The sequence below is a fragment of the Scyliorhinus canicula genome, chromosome 12 (genome assembly GCF_902713615.1).
Source record: "Scyliorhinus canicula chromosome 12, sScyCan1.1, whole genome shotgun sequence".
Lineage (NCBI taxonomy): Eukaryota > Metazoa > Chordata > Chondrichthyes > Carcharhiniformes > Scyliorhinidae > Scyliorhinus > Scyliorhinus canicula.
In genome coordinates, this window is record NC_052157.1 from 52,220,264 (window position 1) to 52,237,839 (window position 17,576).

Here is a 17,576-nt window from a genome sequence, read left to right on the forward strand (position 1 = left end):
CCCACCCATAACTCTAACTGTAAAGTTAATGCACGCCTACATAGCAGTGCCCATTCCATACATACAGAGTGCCCACCCCAACCCAAATGCTGATGCATACCTATGTGCACAGTGCCCACCTGTAACCCTGATGTTAATGTACACCAATGTACACAGCGCAAGTCCCTAACCCTAACACAAAAGCTAGTATAAACCTATGAAAACAGTGCCCATCCCTAGCCTTAAAACAAATCCTAATCCACAGAATTCTTATAGTGCAGAAGGAGGCCATTCAGCCCATCAAGTCTGTACCAGCCCGCTGAAAGAACACCCTACCTAGGCCGAATCCCCCGCATTATCCCCATAACCCCACCTAAACTGTGCATCTTTGAACACTAAGGTACAATTTAGTGTGGCTAATCCACCTAATCTGCACATCTTTCTGACTGTGGGGGGAAACTGGAGCACCTGGAGGAAACCCACGCAGATATGGGGAGAACATGCAAACTCCACACAGACAGTCACCCGAGACTGGAATTGAACCCAGGTCCCTGGCACTCTGCGGCAGCAGTGCTAACCACTGTGTCACCCCTAATGCTTTTTAAAAAACTAACTATTGCAATGTAGGTGTCACTGGCTAGGCCAACATTTATTGCCCATCCCTAGTTGCCCTTCAGAAGGTGGTGGTGAGTTGCCTTCTTGAAGGCAGCATGTCCATGAGGTGTAGGTACACCAACAGTGCTGTTTGGGAGGGATTCCAGGATTTTGACCCAGCAACAGTGAAGGAACAGGGATATGGTGTGTGGTTTGGAGGAAAACCTGAAGGTGGTTGTGCCCCCATGTATCTGCTGTCCTTGTCCTAGATGGTCATGGTCATGGGTTTGGAAGGAGCTGCCTGAGGAACCTTGGTGAGTTCCTGCAGTGCATCTTGTAGGTGGTGCACACAGCTGCCACTGTGTGTCGGTGTATGTGTCGGTGGTGGGGGAAGTAAGGGTCGTGAATGGGGTAGCAATCGAGCGGGGCTGGTTTGTCCTGGATGGTGTCATATCACTTCATTGTTCTTGGAGTTACACTCATCCAGGCATGCGGAGGATATTCCATTATTGGGATCAATTTTCTTGCAAGCTGCATAACTAGGGAAGTAAAGGGGGTTCAAACTAAATAGTGCGGGCAAGGGATCAAATTTAGGATGATGTGGTAAATCAAAGAGTAGAGAAGTGGCAAAAGAGAGAGGCATTATTACTCATTGAGGTTAATAATAATAATCTTTATTAGTGTCACAAGTAGGCTTACTTTAACACCACAATGAAGTTACTGCGAAAATACCTCAGTCGCCACATTCCGGCACCTGTTCAGGTACACAGAGGGAGAATTCAGAATGTCCAATTCATCTAACAAGCATGTCTTTCAGGACTTGTAGGAGGAAACTGGAGCACCCGGAGGAAACCCACACAGACACGGGGAGAGTGTGCAGACTCCCCACAGACAGTGACCCAAGCCGGAAATCAAACCCCGGTCCTTGGCTGTGAAGCAACAGTGCAAACCACTGTGCTACCCACTATAGCAGTCATGGTGGACCACATGCAAGGGGCTGAAGGGGCCTGCTCTTTGTGTGTTCATATGTTCATTTCACACTCCTGACTTGTGCCTTGTAGATGGTGGACAGGCTTTGGGGAGTCAGGAGGTGAATTACTCGCCACAGGATTCCTAGCCTCTGACCCACTCTTGTAGCCACAGTATTTTTATGGCTAGTCCAGTTCAGTTTCTGGTCAATGGTAACCCCCGAATGTTGATAATAGGGAATTCAGCAATGATAATGCCATTGAATGTCAAGGGGCGATGGTTCAATCCTCTCTTGAAGGAGATGGTCATTGCCTGGCACTTGTGTGGTATGAACGTAACTTGCCACTTGTCAGCCCAAGTCTGGACATTGTTCAGGTCTTGCTGCATTTGGATAGACTGCTTCATTACCTGAGGAGTCGCGAATGGGGCTGAACATTGTGCAGTCATCCGTAAACATCCCCACTTCTGACCTTATGATGGAAGGAAGGTCATTGATGAAGCAGCTGAAGATGGTTGGGCCTAGGATACTACCTTGAGGAAACCCTGCAGTGATGTCCTGGAACTGAGATTATTGACATTCCTTTTTGCCAAGTATCACAGATGTTTACAGCATGGAAACAGGTCTTTCGGCCCAGCTTGTCCATGCCGCCCAGTTTCTACTACTAAGCTAGTCCCACGTGCCCGCTTTTGGCCCATATCCCTCTATACCCACCCTGCCCATGTAACGGTCTAACCTTTTTTTTTTAAAGGAAAAAATTGTACCCGCCTCTACCACTGCCTCTGGCAGCCCGTTCCAGATGCTCACCACCCTCTGTGTGAAGAAATTTCCCCTCTGGTCTATTTTGTATCTCTCCCCTCTCACTTTAAACCTATGTCCTCTAGTTCTAGATGCCCCTACCTTTGGGAAAAGATGTTGACTACCTACCCTCTCTCTGCCCCTCATTATTTTATTGACCTCTATCAGACTCCAACCAGTGGAGAGATTTCTCGATGCCCTATGAGTCTGGTTTTGCCAGGGCTCCTTGATACTACACTCGGTTAAATACTGTCAAGGGCAATCTCATTCACCTTAGTTCTGGCATTCAGCTCTTTTTTCCATGTTTGAACCGAGGTTGTAATGAGGTCAGGAGCTGGCAGAACCCAAACTGAGTGTCGGTGAGCAGGTTATTGTTGAGTAGGTACTACTGGATTGCCCTGTTGAAGAACCCTTCCATTACTTTAGCGATGATTGAGAGTAGACTGATGGGGCAGTAATTGGTGGGTTGTATCTATCTGACCTTTTATGGACAGGACACATCTGGGCAATTTTCCACATTGTTGGGTTGATGCCAGTATTGTAGTTCTGCTGGAACAGCTTGGCCACAAGCGCAGTCACTTCTGGACTGTTGCCAGAATATTGCCAGTGCTCATAGTCTGTGCAGTGTCCAGTGCCTTCAGCCATTTCTTCATGCCATATGGAGTGAATAGAATTAACTGAAGACTGACATTTGGAGGGGCCCTTTAGACGAGGCCAGGATAGATTATCCACTCGGCACTTCTGGCTGAAGATTGTTTTGAATGATTGGGCCTTTTCTTTTTCAATGATTTGCTGGGCTCCTCCATCATTGAGGATAGGGATATTTGTGGAGTCTCCTCCTCCAGTGAGTTGTTTAATTGTCCAGCACCATTCACGGCTGGATGTGTCGGGACTGCAGAGCCTCGGTCTGATCCGTTAGTTGTGGAAACGCTTAGCACTGTCTATTACTTGCTGCTTACGCTGTTAGGCACACAAGTGGACCTACGTTGTGGCTTCACCAGCATGACACCTCATTTTTCAATATGCCTGGCCCTACTCCTGGCATGCTTTCCTGCATTCTTCATTGAACCAGGGTTGATCCTGGCTTGGTGGTAATGATAGAGTGGGAGATTTGCTGGGCTATGAGGTTGCAGATTGTGGTTGAATACAATTCTGCCGCTGATGGCCCACAGCGCCTCATGGATGCCCACTCTCGAGTTGCTAGATCCGTTTGAAGTCTATTCCAATTAGCACGGTGGTAGTGCCTCACAACACAATGCGAATATTCTCAATGTGAAGATGGGATGTTGACTCCACATGGACTGTGCGATGGTCACTTCTACCGATAAATCCACACCTATTTACACAGTGCCCATCCTGACCCTAATCACTCGTGTGTACACAGTGCCAATCCGAACCCTAATCACAGGTGTGTACACAGTGCCCATCCTAACCCTAATCACTCGTGTGTACACAGTGCCAATCCGAACCCTAATCACAGGTGTGTACACAGTGCCAATCCGAACCCTAATCACACCACTGCACACAGTGCCTATCCTAACCCTAATCACACCACTGCACACAGTGCCCTTCCTAACCCTAATCACACCACTGCACACAGTGCCTATCCTAACCCTAATCACACCACTGCACACAGTGCCTATCCTAACCCTAATCACACCACTGCACACAGTGCCCTTCCTAACCCTAATCACACATGTACACAGTGCCCTTCCTAACCCTAATCACACATGTGTACACAGTACCCTTCCTAACCCTAATCACACATGTGTACACAGTGCCCTTCCTTACCCTAATCACACATGTGTACACAGTCCCCTTCCTTACCCTAATCACACAAGTGTACACAGTCCCCTTCCTTACCCTAATCACACATGTGTACACAGTACCCTTCCTAACCCTAATCACACATGTGTACACAGTACCCTTCCTTACCCTAATCACACATGTGTACATAATGCCCATCCAAACCCTAATCACACATGTGTACACAGTGCCCTGCCTGACCCTAATCACACATGTGTACACAGTGCCCTTCCTTACCCTAATCACACATGTGTACACAGTGCCCTGCCTGACCCTAATCACACATGTGTACACAGTGCCCTTCCTTACCCGAATCACACATGTGTACACAGTACCCTTCCTAACCCTAATCACACATGTGTACACAGTGCCCTGCCTGACCCTAATCACACATGTGTACACAGTGCCCATCCGAACCCTAATCACACATGTGTACACAGTACCCTTCCTTACCCGAATCACACATGTGTATACAGTGCCCTTCCTGACCCTAATCACACATGTGTACACAGTACCCTTCCTTACCCTAATCACACATGTGTACACAGTGCCCTTCCTTACCCTAATCACACATGTGTACACAATGCCCATCCAAACCCTAATCACACATGTGTACACAGTACCCTTCCTAACCCTAATCACACATGTGTACACAGTGCCCATCCGAACCCTAATCACACATGTGTACACAGTACCCTTCCTTACCCTAATCACACATGTGTACACAGTACCCATCCAAACCCTAATCACACATGTGTACACAGTACCCTTCCTTACCCTAATCACACATGTGTACACAGTACCCTTCCTTACCCTAATCACACATGTGTACACAGTACCCTTCCTTACCCTAATCACACATGTGTACACAGTACCCTTCCTAACCCTAATCACACATGTGTACACAGTGCCCTGCCTGACCCTAATCACACATGTGTACACAATGCCCATCCGAACCCTAATCACACATGTGTACACAGTACCCTTCCTTACCCTAATCACACATGTGTACACAGTACCCATCCTAACCCTAATCACACCTGAGTACACAGGGCCCACAATCACCCTAAACACACCTGTGGAGACAGTGCCCACGTGAACCGTAATCACACCTGTGTACACAGTGTCCACCCTAACCCTCATCATACTTGTGTACACAATGCTCACCCAAACCCTAATTGCACTGAGTACAGTGCCCACCTGAACCCTAATCACACCTGTGTACACAGTACCCACGCTAACCCTAATCACACCTGTGTACACAGTGCCCATTGTAACCCTCATCATACCTGTGTACATAGTGCCCACCCTAACCCTAATCACAGTGATGTACACAGTGGTTGCAAACAGGAATCACACTGATGTATATACACCCTCACCCTGATCACACATATGTACATGGTGCTCACCCTAACCCTAATCACACATGTCTACACAGTGCTCACCCTAATCCTATTCACACCTGTGTACACAGTGCCCACCCTAACCTTAATCACAAATGTGTACACAGTGCCCAACCTAACCCGACGCAAACGTGAATCACAGTGATGTACACATTGTACACCCCAACCCTAATCACACATATGTACACAGTTCTCACCATAGCCCTAATCATACCTGTATATAGCGCTCACCCGAACTGTAATTACCCCTGTGTACACAGTATTTACCTAACCCTAATCACACCTGTGTACATGAAGCCCACTCTAATCCTAATCACAAATGTGTACACAGTACTCATCCTGATTCTATTCATACCTGTGTACAGTGGTCACCCTAATACTTTCACACCTGTGTAAACAAGACCAATTCTAATCCTAATCAAACCCGTGTACATAGTGCCCAGCCTAAACCTAATCACATCTGTGTACACAGTGCGCATCCTAACGCTATTCACACCTGTGTACATAGTGCCCAGCCTAAACCTAATCACACGAATCTACAAATTGGATTTTGAACTCCTTCACATTTTATGTTTTATTTCAGGGGATTTTTTATCTGGGTGTAATATGTTACCTGACCTTTAGATGGCAGTGCTGTACCACATGAACTTCATTCTGATTTACTTGCTCCATCAGGAAGTGTCTTACCCATTTTTTCATAGTTCGAAAGATCAGCTGCTCTTCAAGATAACATCAATTTAATATAGTGCCAGGGGCTATGCTGACTGTCTCCTTTGTACATAACGAGTAATAATTTGATTTAATTCGTCCTTTACACATTTGATTAACCACTTAAACTTAGAAACATAGAAAATAGGAGCAGGAGGAGGCCATCCGGCCCTTCGAGTCTGCTCCGCCATTCAATATGTTCATGGCTAATCATCGAACTCAATAGCCTCATCCCGCTTTCCCCATAGAAACATAAAAAATACTCAAAGGCTCCAGTTGACCACAGTCCAGCCACCACCAACCATCAGGAAAGGGACAAAACAACATTGAGAAAAGGGTAAACAAGACCCAAATAAGCGGAATTATACCGACCTGGAGTTTGTTGCCGCAAATAATCCTGTCACTCGCAAATGAAAAGATTAGCCGTCCGTGGCTAACATATCCGACACACCTGGGGTCATTCAGATGGAAATCACTGCTGGAGAACCCAACATCAAATAACATGCAGCGGGAGAGGGACACTGAACTGTTCGTACCATTACAGCTCAAAGCATAGTCTACAATAGACAGAGAACATAGATTAGAAAGCGGCTCATATCTGCAACAACAGGAAAACCTTAGGGACCTGTTAGGTAACCCACCTCTCGAAGCATGGATAGATTTTGGAGGGGTCCAGTGCAGTTTTACCAGGATGATCGTGGGGCTAAAAGGATTAATTTACCCGGATGGATTGTTTTGGAGTCAGGAGGTGAGTTTGGCCCCAGAGGATTCCCAGCCTCTGACCTGCTCTGGTAGCCACAGTATTTAAAAAAAAAAAAAAATTTTTTATTGAAATTTTTTGGAAAATATATATCAACAAAACAGTACAATAATAACAATAACAATAATAATAATAAACACCTCCCCCCCCCCCCCCCCCCGGCACCCGTAACAACACATATAACAAACCCCTCACCCCCTCCCAACCCCAATAAACAACAGAATAAATTAACAATAAGCAAATTAACTTAAACACTATCCCCCTAAACCACCCCCCCCTTCCCCCCCCTCCCCCCCCGGGTTGCTGCTGCTGCTGACCTAGTACCTTATCGTTGAGCCAGAAAGTTGAGGAAAGGCTGCCACCTCCTAAAGAACCCTTGTGCCGACCCCCTCAGGGCGAACTTGACCCTTTCCAATTTAATGAATCCCGCCATGTCATTAATCCAGGTCTCCACACTCGGAAGTCTCGCATCTTTTCACTGCAGCAAGATCCTCCGCCGGGCTACCTAGGGACGCAAAGGCCAAGACATCGGCCTCTTTCGCCTCCTGCACTCCCGGCTCCACCCCAACGCCAAATATCGCGAGTCCCCAACCTGGCTTGACCTTGGATCCCACCACCCTCGACACCGCCCCCGCCACCCCCTTCCAGAACATCTCCAGTGCCGGGCATGCCCAGATCATATGGGCATGGTTTGCTGGACTCCCCGAACACCTGACACACCTGTCTTCGCCCCCAAAGAACCTACTCATTCTAGATCCGGACATGTGGGCCCAGTGCAGCAACTTGAACTGGATGAGACTAAGCCTCGCACATGAAGAGGAGGAGTTCATCCTCTCCAGGGCGTCCGCCCATATCCCCTCCTCAATCTGCTCCCCCAGCTCCACCTCCCACTTAGCCTTCAGATCCTCTACCGACGCCTCCCCCACCTCCTGCATTATCTGATAGATGTCAGACATCTTCCCATCCCCGACACACACCCCGAAAGCACCCTATCCCTTACCCCCCGCGTGGGCAGCCAAGGGAACCCCTCCACTTGTCGCCTAGCAAACGACTTGACCTGAAGGTACCTGAACATATTCCCCGGGGGGAGCTCAGACTTCTCCTCCAGTTCACCAAGGCTCGCGAACTTCCCGTCAATAAACAGGTCTCCCAATTTCCTACCATCGAGACATTAGCCGCCCAATAGTACCCAGAGAGGTTGGGCAGCGCCAGCCCCCCTCTATCCCTGCCCCGCTCCAAAAAGACCCTCCTTACCCTCGGAGTCCCATGCGCCCAAACAAATCCCAGAATGCTGCTGTTCACCCTCCTAAAAAAGGCCCTCGGAACAAAAATGGGGAGGCACTGAAACAAAAACAAAAACCTCGGGAGCACCGTCATTTTAACGGACTGTACTCTACCCGCCAATGACAACGGCAGCATGTCCCACTGTTTAAATTCCTCCTCCATCTGCTCCACCAACCTAGTAAAATTGAGCTTGTGCAGAGTCCCCCAGCTCCTAGCCACCTGAACCCCCAGGTACCTAAAACTCCTCACTGCCCTCTTTAGCGGGAGCCTACCAATCCCCTCCTCCTGATCTCCCGGGTGCACGACAAACAGCTCACTCTTGCCCAGGTTCAATTTATATCCCGAGAAACTCCCGAACTCAGCAAGAATCTCCATCACCTCCGGCATTCCCCCCACCGGGTCTGCTACATACAACAGCAAGTCATGCGCATACAGCGACACTCGGTGTACCTCCCCACCCCGCACCAGACCCCTCCACCTCCTCGACTCCCTGAGAGCCATGGCAAGAGGCTCTATTGCCAGCGCAAAAAGCAAGGGGGACAGGGACACCCCTGCCTCGTCCCACGGTGGAGCCTGAAGTACTCAGACCTCCTCCCATTTGTCGCTACACTCGCCATCGGGGCCTCGTACAGCAACCTCACCCATTTAATAAACCCCACCCCAAACCCGAACCATTCCAACACCTCCCACAAGTACCCCCACTCAACCCTGTCAAAGGCATTCTTCGCATCCAATGCCACCACAATCTCCGCCTCTCCTTCTGATGCCGGCATCATTATCACATTTAGCAGCCTTCGCACGTTAGTGTTCAGCTGCCTCCCCTTCACAAAACCCGTCTGATCTTCATATATCACCCCCGGCACACAGTCCTCTATTCTAGTGGCCAAGATCTTCGCCAGCAACTTGGCGTCTACATTCAGCAGGGAAATCGGCCTGTATGAACCGCACTGCAAGGGGTCCTTATCACGCTTCAGGATCAGGGAGATTAGTGCTCGAGACATCGTCGTGGGCAGAACACCCCCATCCCATGTCTCGCTGAAGGTCCTGACCAAAAGGGGGCCCAGCAGGTCCGCATATTTCTTATAAAACTCAACCGGGAACCCATCCGGTCCCGGCGCCTTCCCCGACTGCATGTGGCCAATCCCACTGACCAGCTCCTAAAACTCGATCGGCGCCCCCAGTCCCTCCACCTGCTCCTCCTGCACCCTTGGAAATCGGAGCCTGTCCAAAAAATTCTCCATTCCCCCTCCCACCGCCGGTGGCTCCGACCGGTACAGTTCCCTATAGAAGTCCCTAAAGACCTCATTGACCTCTGCCCCCTGTCGCACCACATTCCCATCTCTATCCTTCACTCCACCAATCTCTCTTGCCATGTCCCACTTACGCAGCTGGTGAGCCAGCATCCTGCTCGCCTTCTCTCCATACTCTTAGACCGCTCCCTGCGACTTCCTCCATTGTGTCTCCGCCTTTCTGGTGGTCAATAAATCAAACTTGGCCTGCAAGTTACGCCGTTCCCCCAGCAATCCCTCCTCCGGGGCCTCAGCGTACCTCCTATCCACACTCAACAGCTCCTCCACCAGTCTCTCCCTCTCCCTCCTCTCCCCCCTCTCCCTATGGGCTCAGATGGAGATCAGCTCCTCCCTAATCACTGCCTTCAGAGCCTCCCACACCATCCCCACCTGGACCTCCCCAGTATCATTGACCTCGAGGTACCTCTCGATACATCCCCGAACCCTCCTACACACCTCCTCATCAGCCAACAACCCCACGTCCAGACGCCAAAGCGGGCGCTGGTCCCGCACCTCCCCCATCTCCAGATCCACCCAATGCGGAGCATGGTCCGAAATCACGATAGCCGAATATTCGGCCTCCTCCACCCTCGGGACCAGTCCCCTGCTCAGAACAAAGAAATTGATGCGGGAATAAACCCTGTGCACATGGGAGAAAAAGGAGTACTCCCGAGCCCTCGGCCTCCCGAACCTCCAGGGATCCACTCCTCCCATCTGGTCCATAAACCCCCTCAATACCTTGGCCGCCGCTGGCCTCCTGCCTGTCCTTGAACTAGAACGATCCAGTAGGGGATCCAGCACCATATTGAAGTCCCCCCCATGATCAAGCCCCACCTCCAGGCCAGGAATGCGGCCCAACTTACGCCTCATGAAACCAGCATCATTCCAATTTGGGGCGGACACATTAACCAACACCACCCTCTCCCCCTGCAGCTTACCGTCACATATCTGCCGCCACAACCTCAGACGCCTCAAACGCCACCCTCTTCCCCACCAGGATCGCCACCCCCCGGTTCTTCGAGTCGAGCCCTGAGTGGAAAACCTGCCCCACCCACCCCTTCCTCAGACAGACCTGGTCCGCCACCTTCAGGTGGGTCTCCTGGAGCATGGCCACGTCCGCCTTCAGCCCCTTCAGATGCAAAAATACCCGGGCCCGCTTAACCGGCCCATTCATCCCCTCACGTTCCACGTAATCAGCCGGATCAGGGGGCACCCCGCCCCCCCTTCCCCGTCGACTAGCCATAACCCATCGACTGCTCGCCCCTGGCTATCATCCATTCGGCCCGTTTCCCACGGCGATAGAACCTCACTCCGACCCCCCCCAAACTCCTCCCTGGCCAATCCAGCAGCAACCCGGTATTCCCCCCCCCCCCCCCCAACCAGGCTAGGACCCCTCCTAGCCGCGACTCTCCCTCCACTGTACTCCCGTGAGCCAGATGACTTCTGCTGACCCCGGCAGCTCCTACTCTAACTCCGACCCCTCCCGATATGAGGTCCCCCTCCCCCCTGCATCAGCTCCTGGGCACCGCTTCAGCGCGGGAAACCCGGTCTAATAGCCACGCCCCTCACCACCAGCTCCACCCCCTCGTCCCGCAGCGCGGGAAACCAGAGAAAAGCCCACGCTTTCACACTGCCCCACCCCACCAACGCAGCTCCCAAACCGCAGTCCCAACCCAACCACCAACTCCATACCAACAAAGACACAGATCAACCACAAACCCCAGTACCCCCCTTAGAACACGAAACCATAACCCACATCGTCCGAAAGCGAGAGAAAAAACAAAAACAAACCGAATAACCCGCTACAGCATAAACAATGATACATGAATAGAATAGAAAAACTCCCACAGCCCCCAATCTCTAGTTCAAGTCCAGCTTTTCAGCCTGCACAAAGGCCCACGCTTCCTCCGGGGACTCAAAGTAGTGATGCCGGTCCTTGTAGGTGACCCACAGGCGCGCAGGCGGCAACATGCCGAACTTCACCTGCTTTCCATGGAGCACCGCCTTCGTCCGGTTAAACCTGGCTCTCCGCTTAGCCACCTCTGCACTCCAGTCCTGGTAGATACGCACTACCGAATTCTCCCACTTACTGCTCCTCACCTTCTTGGCCCATCGGAGAACACACTCCCGGTCGATGAACCGATGGAACCGCACCAGCACCGCCCGCGGGGGTTCATTCGCCTTAGGCCGCCTGGCCAGTACTCTGTGGGCCCCCTCCAACTCCAGGGGCAGATGGAAGGATCCTGCCCCCACCAGCGAGTTCAGCATCATGGCCACATAGGCCGGCAGGTCCGACCCCTCCAGCCCCTCCTCGAGGCCCAGGATCTGCAGGTTCTTCCTCCGTGACCGAAGCTCCATCTCCTCAAACCGATCTTGCCACTTTTTATGAAGTGCTTCGTGTATCTCCACCTTCCCCACGAGGGCCGAAACCTCCTCCTCGCGCTCAGAGGCCTGCTGCTGCAACTCGAGTATCGCTGCACCCTGGGTTGTCTGGGTCTCCAGCAGCTTACTCGTCGTCACTTTCAGGGATTCCAACAACTCCCCTTTCAGCTCCGTGAAATAGCGCAGAAGGGCCGCCTGCTGCTCCTCAGCCCACTGCCTCCACTCCTCAGGGGCTCCACCGGCCGCCATTTTGTCCACCTTCCCCCGATTTTCCAGGGGAGCTGCTGCCGTTTTTCTCCTCGCCCCACTTCGAGTCCAAACCATAAATCCCAGGGGGTTTTGCTCCAGACCCCTTTATCCACCAGGAATCGTCGAATCAGCGCCGTTTGGGGCCCTTAAAAGAGCCCACAAGTCCTTTTAAAGTGGGAGCTGCCGAACGTGCGGCTTAGCTCCGCATAGCCGCAACCGGAAGTCCCAGTAGCCACATTATTAATATGACTGTGTCCAGTTCAGTTTCTGATCAATGGTAACCCCAAGAATGTTGATAGTGTGGGATTCAGCGATGGTGATGTCATTGACTGTCAAGGGGAGATGGTTAGATCCTCACTTGCTGGAGATGGTCATTGCCTGGCACTTGTGTGACGTGAATCTTACTGTCCATGTCTTACTGCATTTGGACATGGGCTGCTTCAGTGTCGTGAATGGTGCTGAACATTGTGCCGAACATCATCCCCACTTCTGAACTTATTGTGGGACGTAGCGGATTGACAGAGCAGCTGAAGATGGTTGGGCCTCGGACACTCACCTGAGAAACTCCTGCAGTGATGTCCTGGAACTGAGATGACTGAACTCTAACAACAACACCCAGGTGTTGTGCCAGGTATGACTCCAACCAGAGGAGGGTTTTCCCCCTGATTCCCATCGACTCCAGTCTTGCTGAAGCTCCTTGATGCCACACTCGGTAAAATGCTGCCTTGATGTTAAGGGCAGTCACTCTCACCTCACCTCTGGTGTTCAGCCCTTTTGTCCACGTTTGAACCAAGGCTGTAATGAGGTCAGGAAGTGAGTGACCCTGGTGGAACCCAAACTGAGTGTCAGTAAGCTGCTTAAAAAAAAGGAAAGTAAATTTGCCATAGTCCCAGATGACCATAGGTTGCTCTCCCCTTCAAAGGGTGACCGGTGGTGATTTACAACCTGAGGATCACTACACCACAGGTGAGGAAAAGGTTACTTCATGAGTAATCTTGCCCGGTATGGGAATTGAACCCAGGCTGTTGGTCTTGCTTTGCATAACGAACCAGCTGCCCAGCTAACTGAGCTAAACCGGCTGTCCAGACTAGAGTTTCCAAATCTGTTCTGAATCTACCCAATTAGCGTGGTGGTTGTGTCTCACGACACAATGGAGGGTATCTGCAATGTGAAGACGTGACTTTGTCTCCGCCAGGATTGTGCATTGGTCACTTCTTCCGACACTGTCATGGACAGATGTGTCTGCATGTTATACATACCGTACCATGCATCGGTGGGATTGAATGTCTGGAAACAGTTAGGCAGCATTTTTCTCCACAACTCCTTCATATTCAGCATTCTTTTGTCATGGGCCGAATGGCTTCCTTCTACACGGTGGAGATTCTGTGGTTCTATAGCTCCAGCCCCACTCTCCCAGTTCAAGAATCACATGCTGGTCCCAGGTGGTACAATGGGTCAGCAGCTCAGCCCGCCCCTGCCAGGACATAACCCCGATGGCCAGTCTTAGAAAGAGGGGTCACCGCCCAGCCTGGGACTGTGCTCAAAATAGTCAGCAATCTGACATTCAGGGTCCGGGAGAAGCAAGAGTTCCCCTCTGGGAGGGGACCCAGACTAATTACAGTCTTATTCACATCTGGATAATGGCCGGAATACTCCACCCGTTGGGAATTCTTTGTTCCTACTGGTAGCGCACCCCCGGGTTTGTCGGCAGCTCGGTGGGGGGGTTCAATGGGAATTCCCAGTGACCAGCAGCGGGAAGAGAGAATCCCACTGCCAACCAACGTCGCACGGCCAAGAAACCGGAGAACCCAGCCCCAGATCTTTAGAGCAGATGTAGTAACTCTGACTAGATTAATTTTCGGGGAAACATTTTGGGAAATGATAAATCTGCAATTCTTCAGAGCTGGTGGATTTGTAAACCTCCGTTTTTTGGTTGTTTTTGTCTCTTCAGATTAATCATTTGGAACAGCACTTGGACGAAGCGGCACTGAGCAATGTTTTCACGCAGGGGTTGAGGGCCACTCACCAAAGGTCTCACTGCTCCCACTGTCAGACACATTAGTGCAACGACAGCCAGATTTTCCATACCGTAACCCACAGGTCTCCCACTCGACACAGGATTCCTCTGCACAAGGGTCTTGCGAGGCTGAAGCAATTGAAAAATAAAAGGTTTGAGGGAAAGGTTTGCAAAGTCCCTGATCCACTGACAGTGACTATTGCGTTGATCCAACAGCAAGACCCAAATGGCCAAATGGACTGAATGTTCAACAAAGTGCGTCAAAATGACATAGTTAATGTTACCTGGAACGTTCACACTACAGCAGAGTCCATCACCAAATCACAGTTCAACACATTTACTTAAATAAAGAAGATCATTAAATGGGTTTTACTCTGTGTCTAACTCCATGCTGTACCTGTCCTGGGAGTGTTTGATGGGGACAGTGTAGAGGGAGCTTTACTCTGTATCTAACCCCATGCTGTCCCTGTCCAGGGAGTGTTTGATGGGGACAGTGTAGAGGGAGCTTTACTCTGTATCTAACCCCGTGCTGTACTTGAACAGGGAGTGCTTGATGGGGACAGTGTAGAGGGAGCTTTACCCTGTATCTAACCCATTGCTGTACTTGTCCAGGGAGTGCTTGATGGGGACAGTGTAGAGGGACCTTACTCTGTATACAACCCTGTGCTTTACCTGTCCAGGGAGTGTTTGATGGCAACAGTGTAGAGGGAGATTTACTCTGTGCCTAACTCTGTTCTCTAACTGTCCTGGGAGTATTTGATGCGGACAGTGTAGAGGGAACTTTACTCTGTATCTAACTCCGTGCTGTACCTATGCTGAGAGTGATGGGGACAGTATCGTGGGAGCTTTACTCTGAATGAAATGAAATGAACTGAAAATCACTTATTGTCACGAGTAGGCTTCAATGAAGTTACTGTGAAAAGCCCCTAGTCGCCACATTCTGCCGCCCGTCCGGGGAGGCTGGTACGGGAATCGAACCGTGCTGCTGGCCTGCTTGGTCTGCTTTAAAAGCCAGCGATTTAGCCCAGTGAGCTAAACCAGCCCCTTGTAATCCCGTGCTGGACCTGTCCTGGGAGTGTTTGAAGAGGACAGTGAAGAGTGAGATTTACTTTGCACCTAAGGCCCCTTATGCCTGAATTGCACTATGCATATTGTTGATCGCTTTTCTCCACCTTCTCAATTTGCCGAAAATTAATTTAAAGATGAATACCTTTTCCAATTTTTATGGACAAATTGATGGGCTGGATGGTCTTACAGAACCTGGACATTTGATTTCTATGAATTTCATGTTGAAAATCTATTCCAGTGTAAAAAATAAAATGAGTTACTAAGTAAATTAAAAACATAAACAATGAAATTAAAATGAAGTGAGGGGCTTTGTGCTGGAAGACACAGGGGAATTTGTGTGCAGAGAAGGAAAGTTAAATTGGTCAATAAATGGCAAATTAATGGGACTGTAGGGCAGCATGGTGGCACAGTGGGTTAGTCCTGTTGCCTCACGGCGCCAAGGTCCCAGGTTTAATCCCGGCTCTGGGTCACTGTCCGTGTGGAGTTTGCACATTCTCCCCTTGTTTGCGTGGATTTCGCCCCCACAACCCAAAGATGTGCAGGCTAGGTGGATTGGCCACGATAAATTGTCTCTTAATTGGAAAAAAAAAATGATTGGGTACTCTAAATTTCTATTAAAAAAATAATGGAACTGTAAATTTTACCTGGATTTATTGGACTGCCGGTGGCTGAAAAAGATTAAAGAAATCAACACAAGTGATCAGCAAGCACAGACTGAGAATTAAATAATTTCATTCACTCATCTCGATAAAAACCACAAAGTAAACCTTTTGCACTCTTCTGGGAACAAGTACCTGTGAATTTTATAAATGTGTTATGGGCCAGGGTTTAGAGAGCCCCAAAGTGTATCATGGAGCTCACCTGACCCACAACGTTTAATAGATTGTGGTATGGGGAGCACACGGCCCACTCTACAGGTGTTGTACAGCAGAAATCAAAAAGTGTTTTTTTTAAGCAACACAATGTTTATTCTATGAATTCAAGTTAACCCTTTTAAACATACAGTGAACATCTTAGCAACCATCAATTCAAATACAACCCCCAAAGAATACACCACTAAGTAATCCTGAATACATTCCCAAACAACATCCAGAAGACTAAAGACCCTTTTAACACAGAGATCAGGTTTAAATTCTCTAATGAGAGCGGATGGTGATGTCTAGCACGAGGGGACATAGCTTTAAATTGAGGCGCGATAGATATAGGACAGATGTCAGAGGTAGGTTCTTAGCTCACTGAGCTAAATCGCTGGCTTTTAAAGCAGACCAAGCAGGCTAGCAGCACGGTTTGATTCCCGTACCAGCCTCCCCGGACAGGTGCCGGAATGTGGCGACTAGGGGCTTTTCACAGTAACTTCATTGAAGCCTGCTCGTGACAATAAGCGATTTTCATTTCATTTCATTTACTCGGAAAGTAGTAAGGGCGTGGAATGCCCTGCCTGCAACAGTAGTGGACTCGCCAACACTAAGGGCATTCAAATGGTCATTGGATAGACATATGGATGACAAGGAAATAGTGTAGATGGGCTTTAGAGGGGTTTCACAGGTCGGCGCAACATCGAAGGCCGAAGGGCCTGTACTGCGCTGTAATGTTCTATATTCTATATTCTATAGTTATCCCTTTGAAATCATCCAAATGAACACTCTTTAGCTTGCAGAGAGATCCATGCACATCTGCTGGCTTTCACTGCAGCTCTTCTCTCTGAAAACAAAACTAAAACCTGACTCTATAGCAGCCTGCTCAAAAACGAAAGTAAAGCAGACAGACAGCCCAGCTCCACCCACTCTCTGACATCACTGCAGTAATAAACACCCATTTCTTAAAGGTACACCCACTACAGTTATTCTATAAAAAGCACCCATTTCTTAAAGGTATCTTACATGACAAATTGTTTTAAAAATATATTTTTATTACAAAGAAGGAATATTCAATATTACAAAATACAACGACAATAACCACAAGTACAGTACAAAAATAACACATTTCAATCACTGTCAACTCTACTAACCCTACCCCTGTAACACACAACAAAGAAACCCCCAACTAATACCTAATAATCCCCTGGACAGCTGACAGAGACTAACTTTCTAACAAAGGAAGTGAACGGCTGGCATCTGGAGTAGAATCCATCTACGGACCCTCGCATGGTGTACTTGACCTTTTCAAGATATAGGAAATCCATTTGATCACCGAGCCACATTGAGGCGCTAAGCGGAGTGGGAGATCTCCATACCAGTGGAACGTGCCTCCAGGCTATTGTAGTAATATTCAG

At 49.5% G+C, this 17,576-nt stretch overlaps 1 protein-coding gene across 1 annotated transcript in view; it reads right to left on the reverse strand.

Moving 5' to 3' along the window:
- The window catches only part of LOC119974592 (alpha-tectorin-like), a 66,109-nt gene that overhangs the window by 27,432 nt on the left and 21,101 nt on the right, over positions 1-17,576 (reverse strand). Inside the window, exons 4-6 of the mRNA XM_038813622.1 lie at positions 15,949-15,972; positions 14,246-14,365; positions 6,628-6,812 (exon numbers count right to left, since the gene is read on the reverse strand). Of these exons, the coding sequence (XP_038669550.1) occupies positions 6,628-6,812; positions 14,246-14,365; positions 15,949-15,972 (329 nt within the window). The remainder of the gene's footprint in view (positions 1-6,627; positions 6,813-14,245; positions 14,366-15,948; positions 15,973-17,576) is intronic.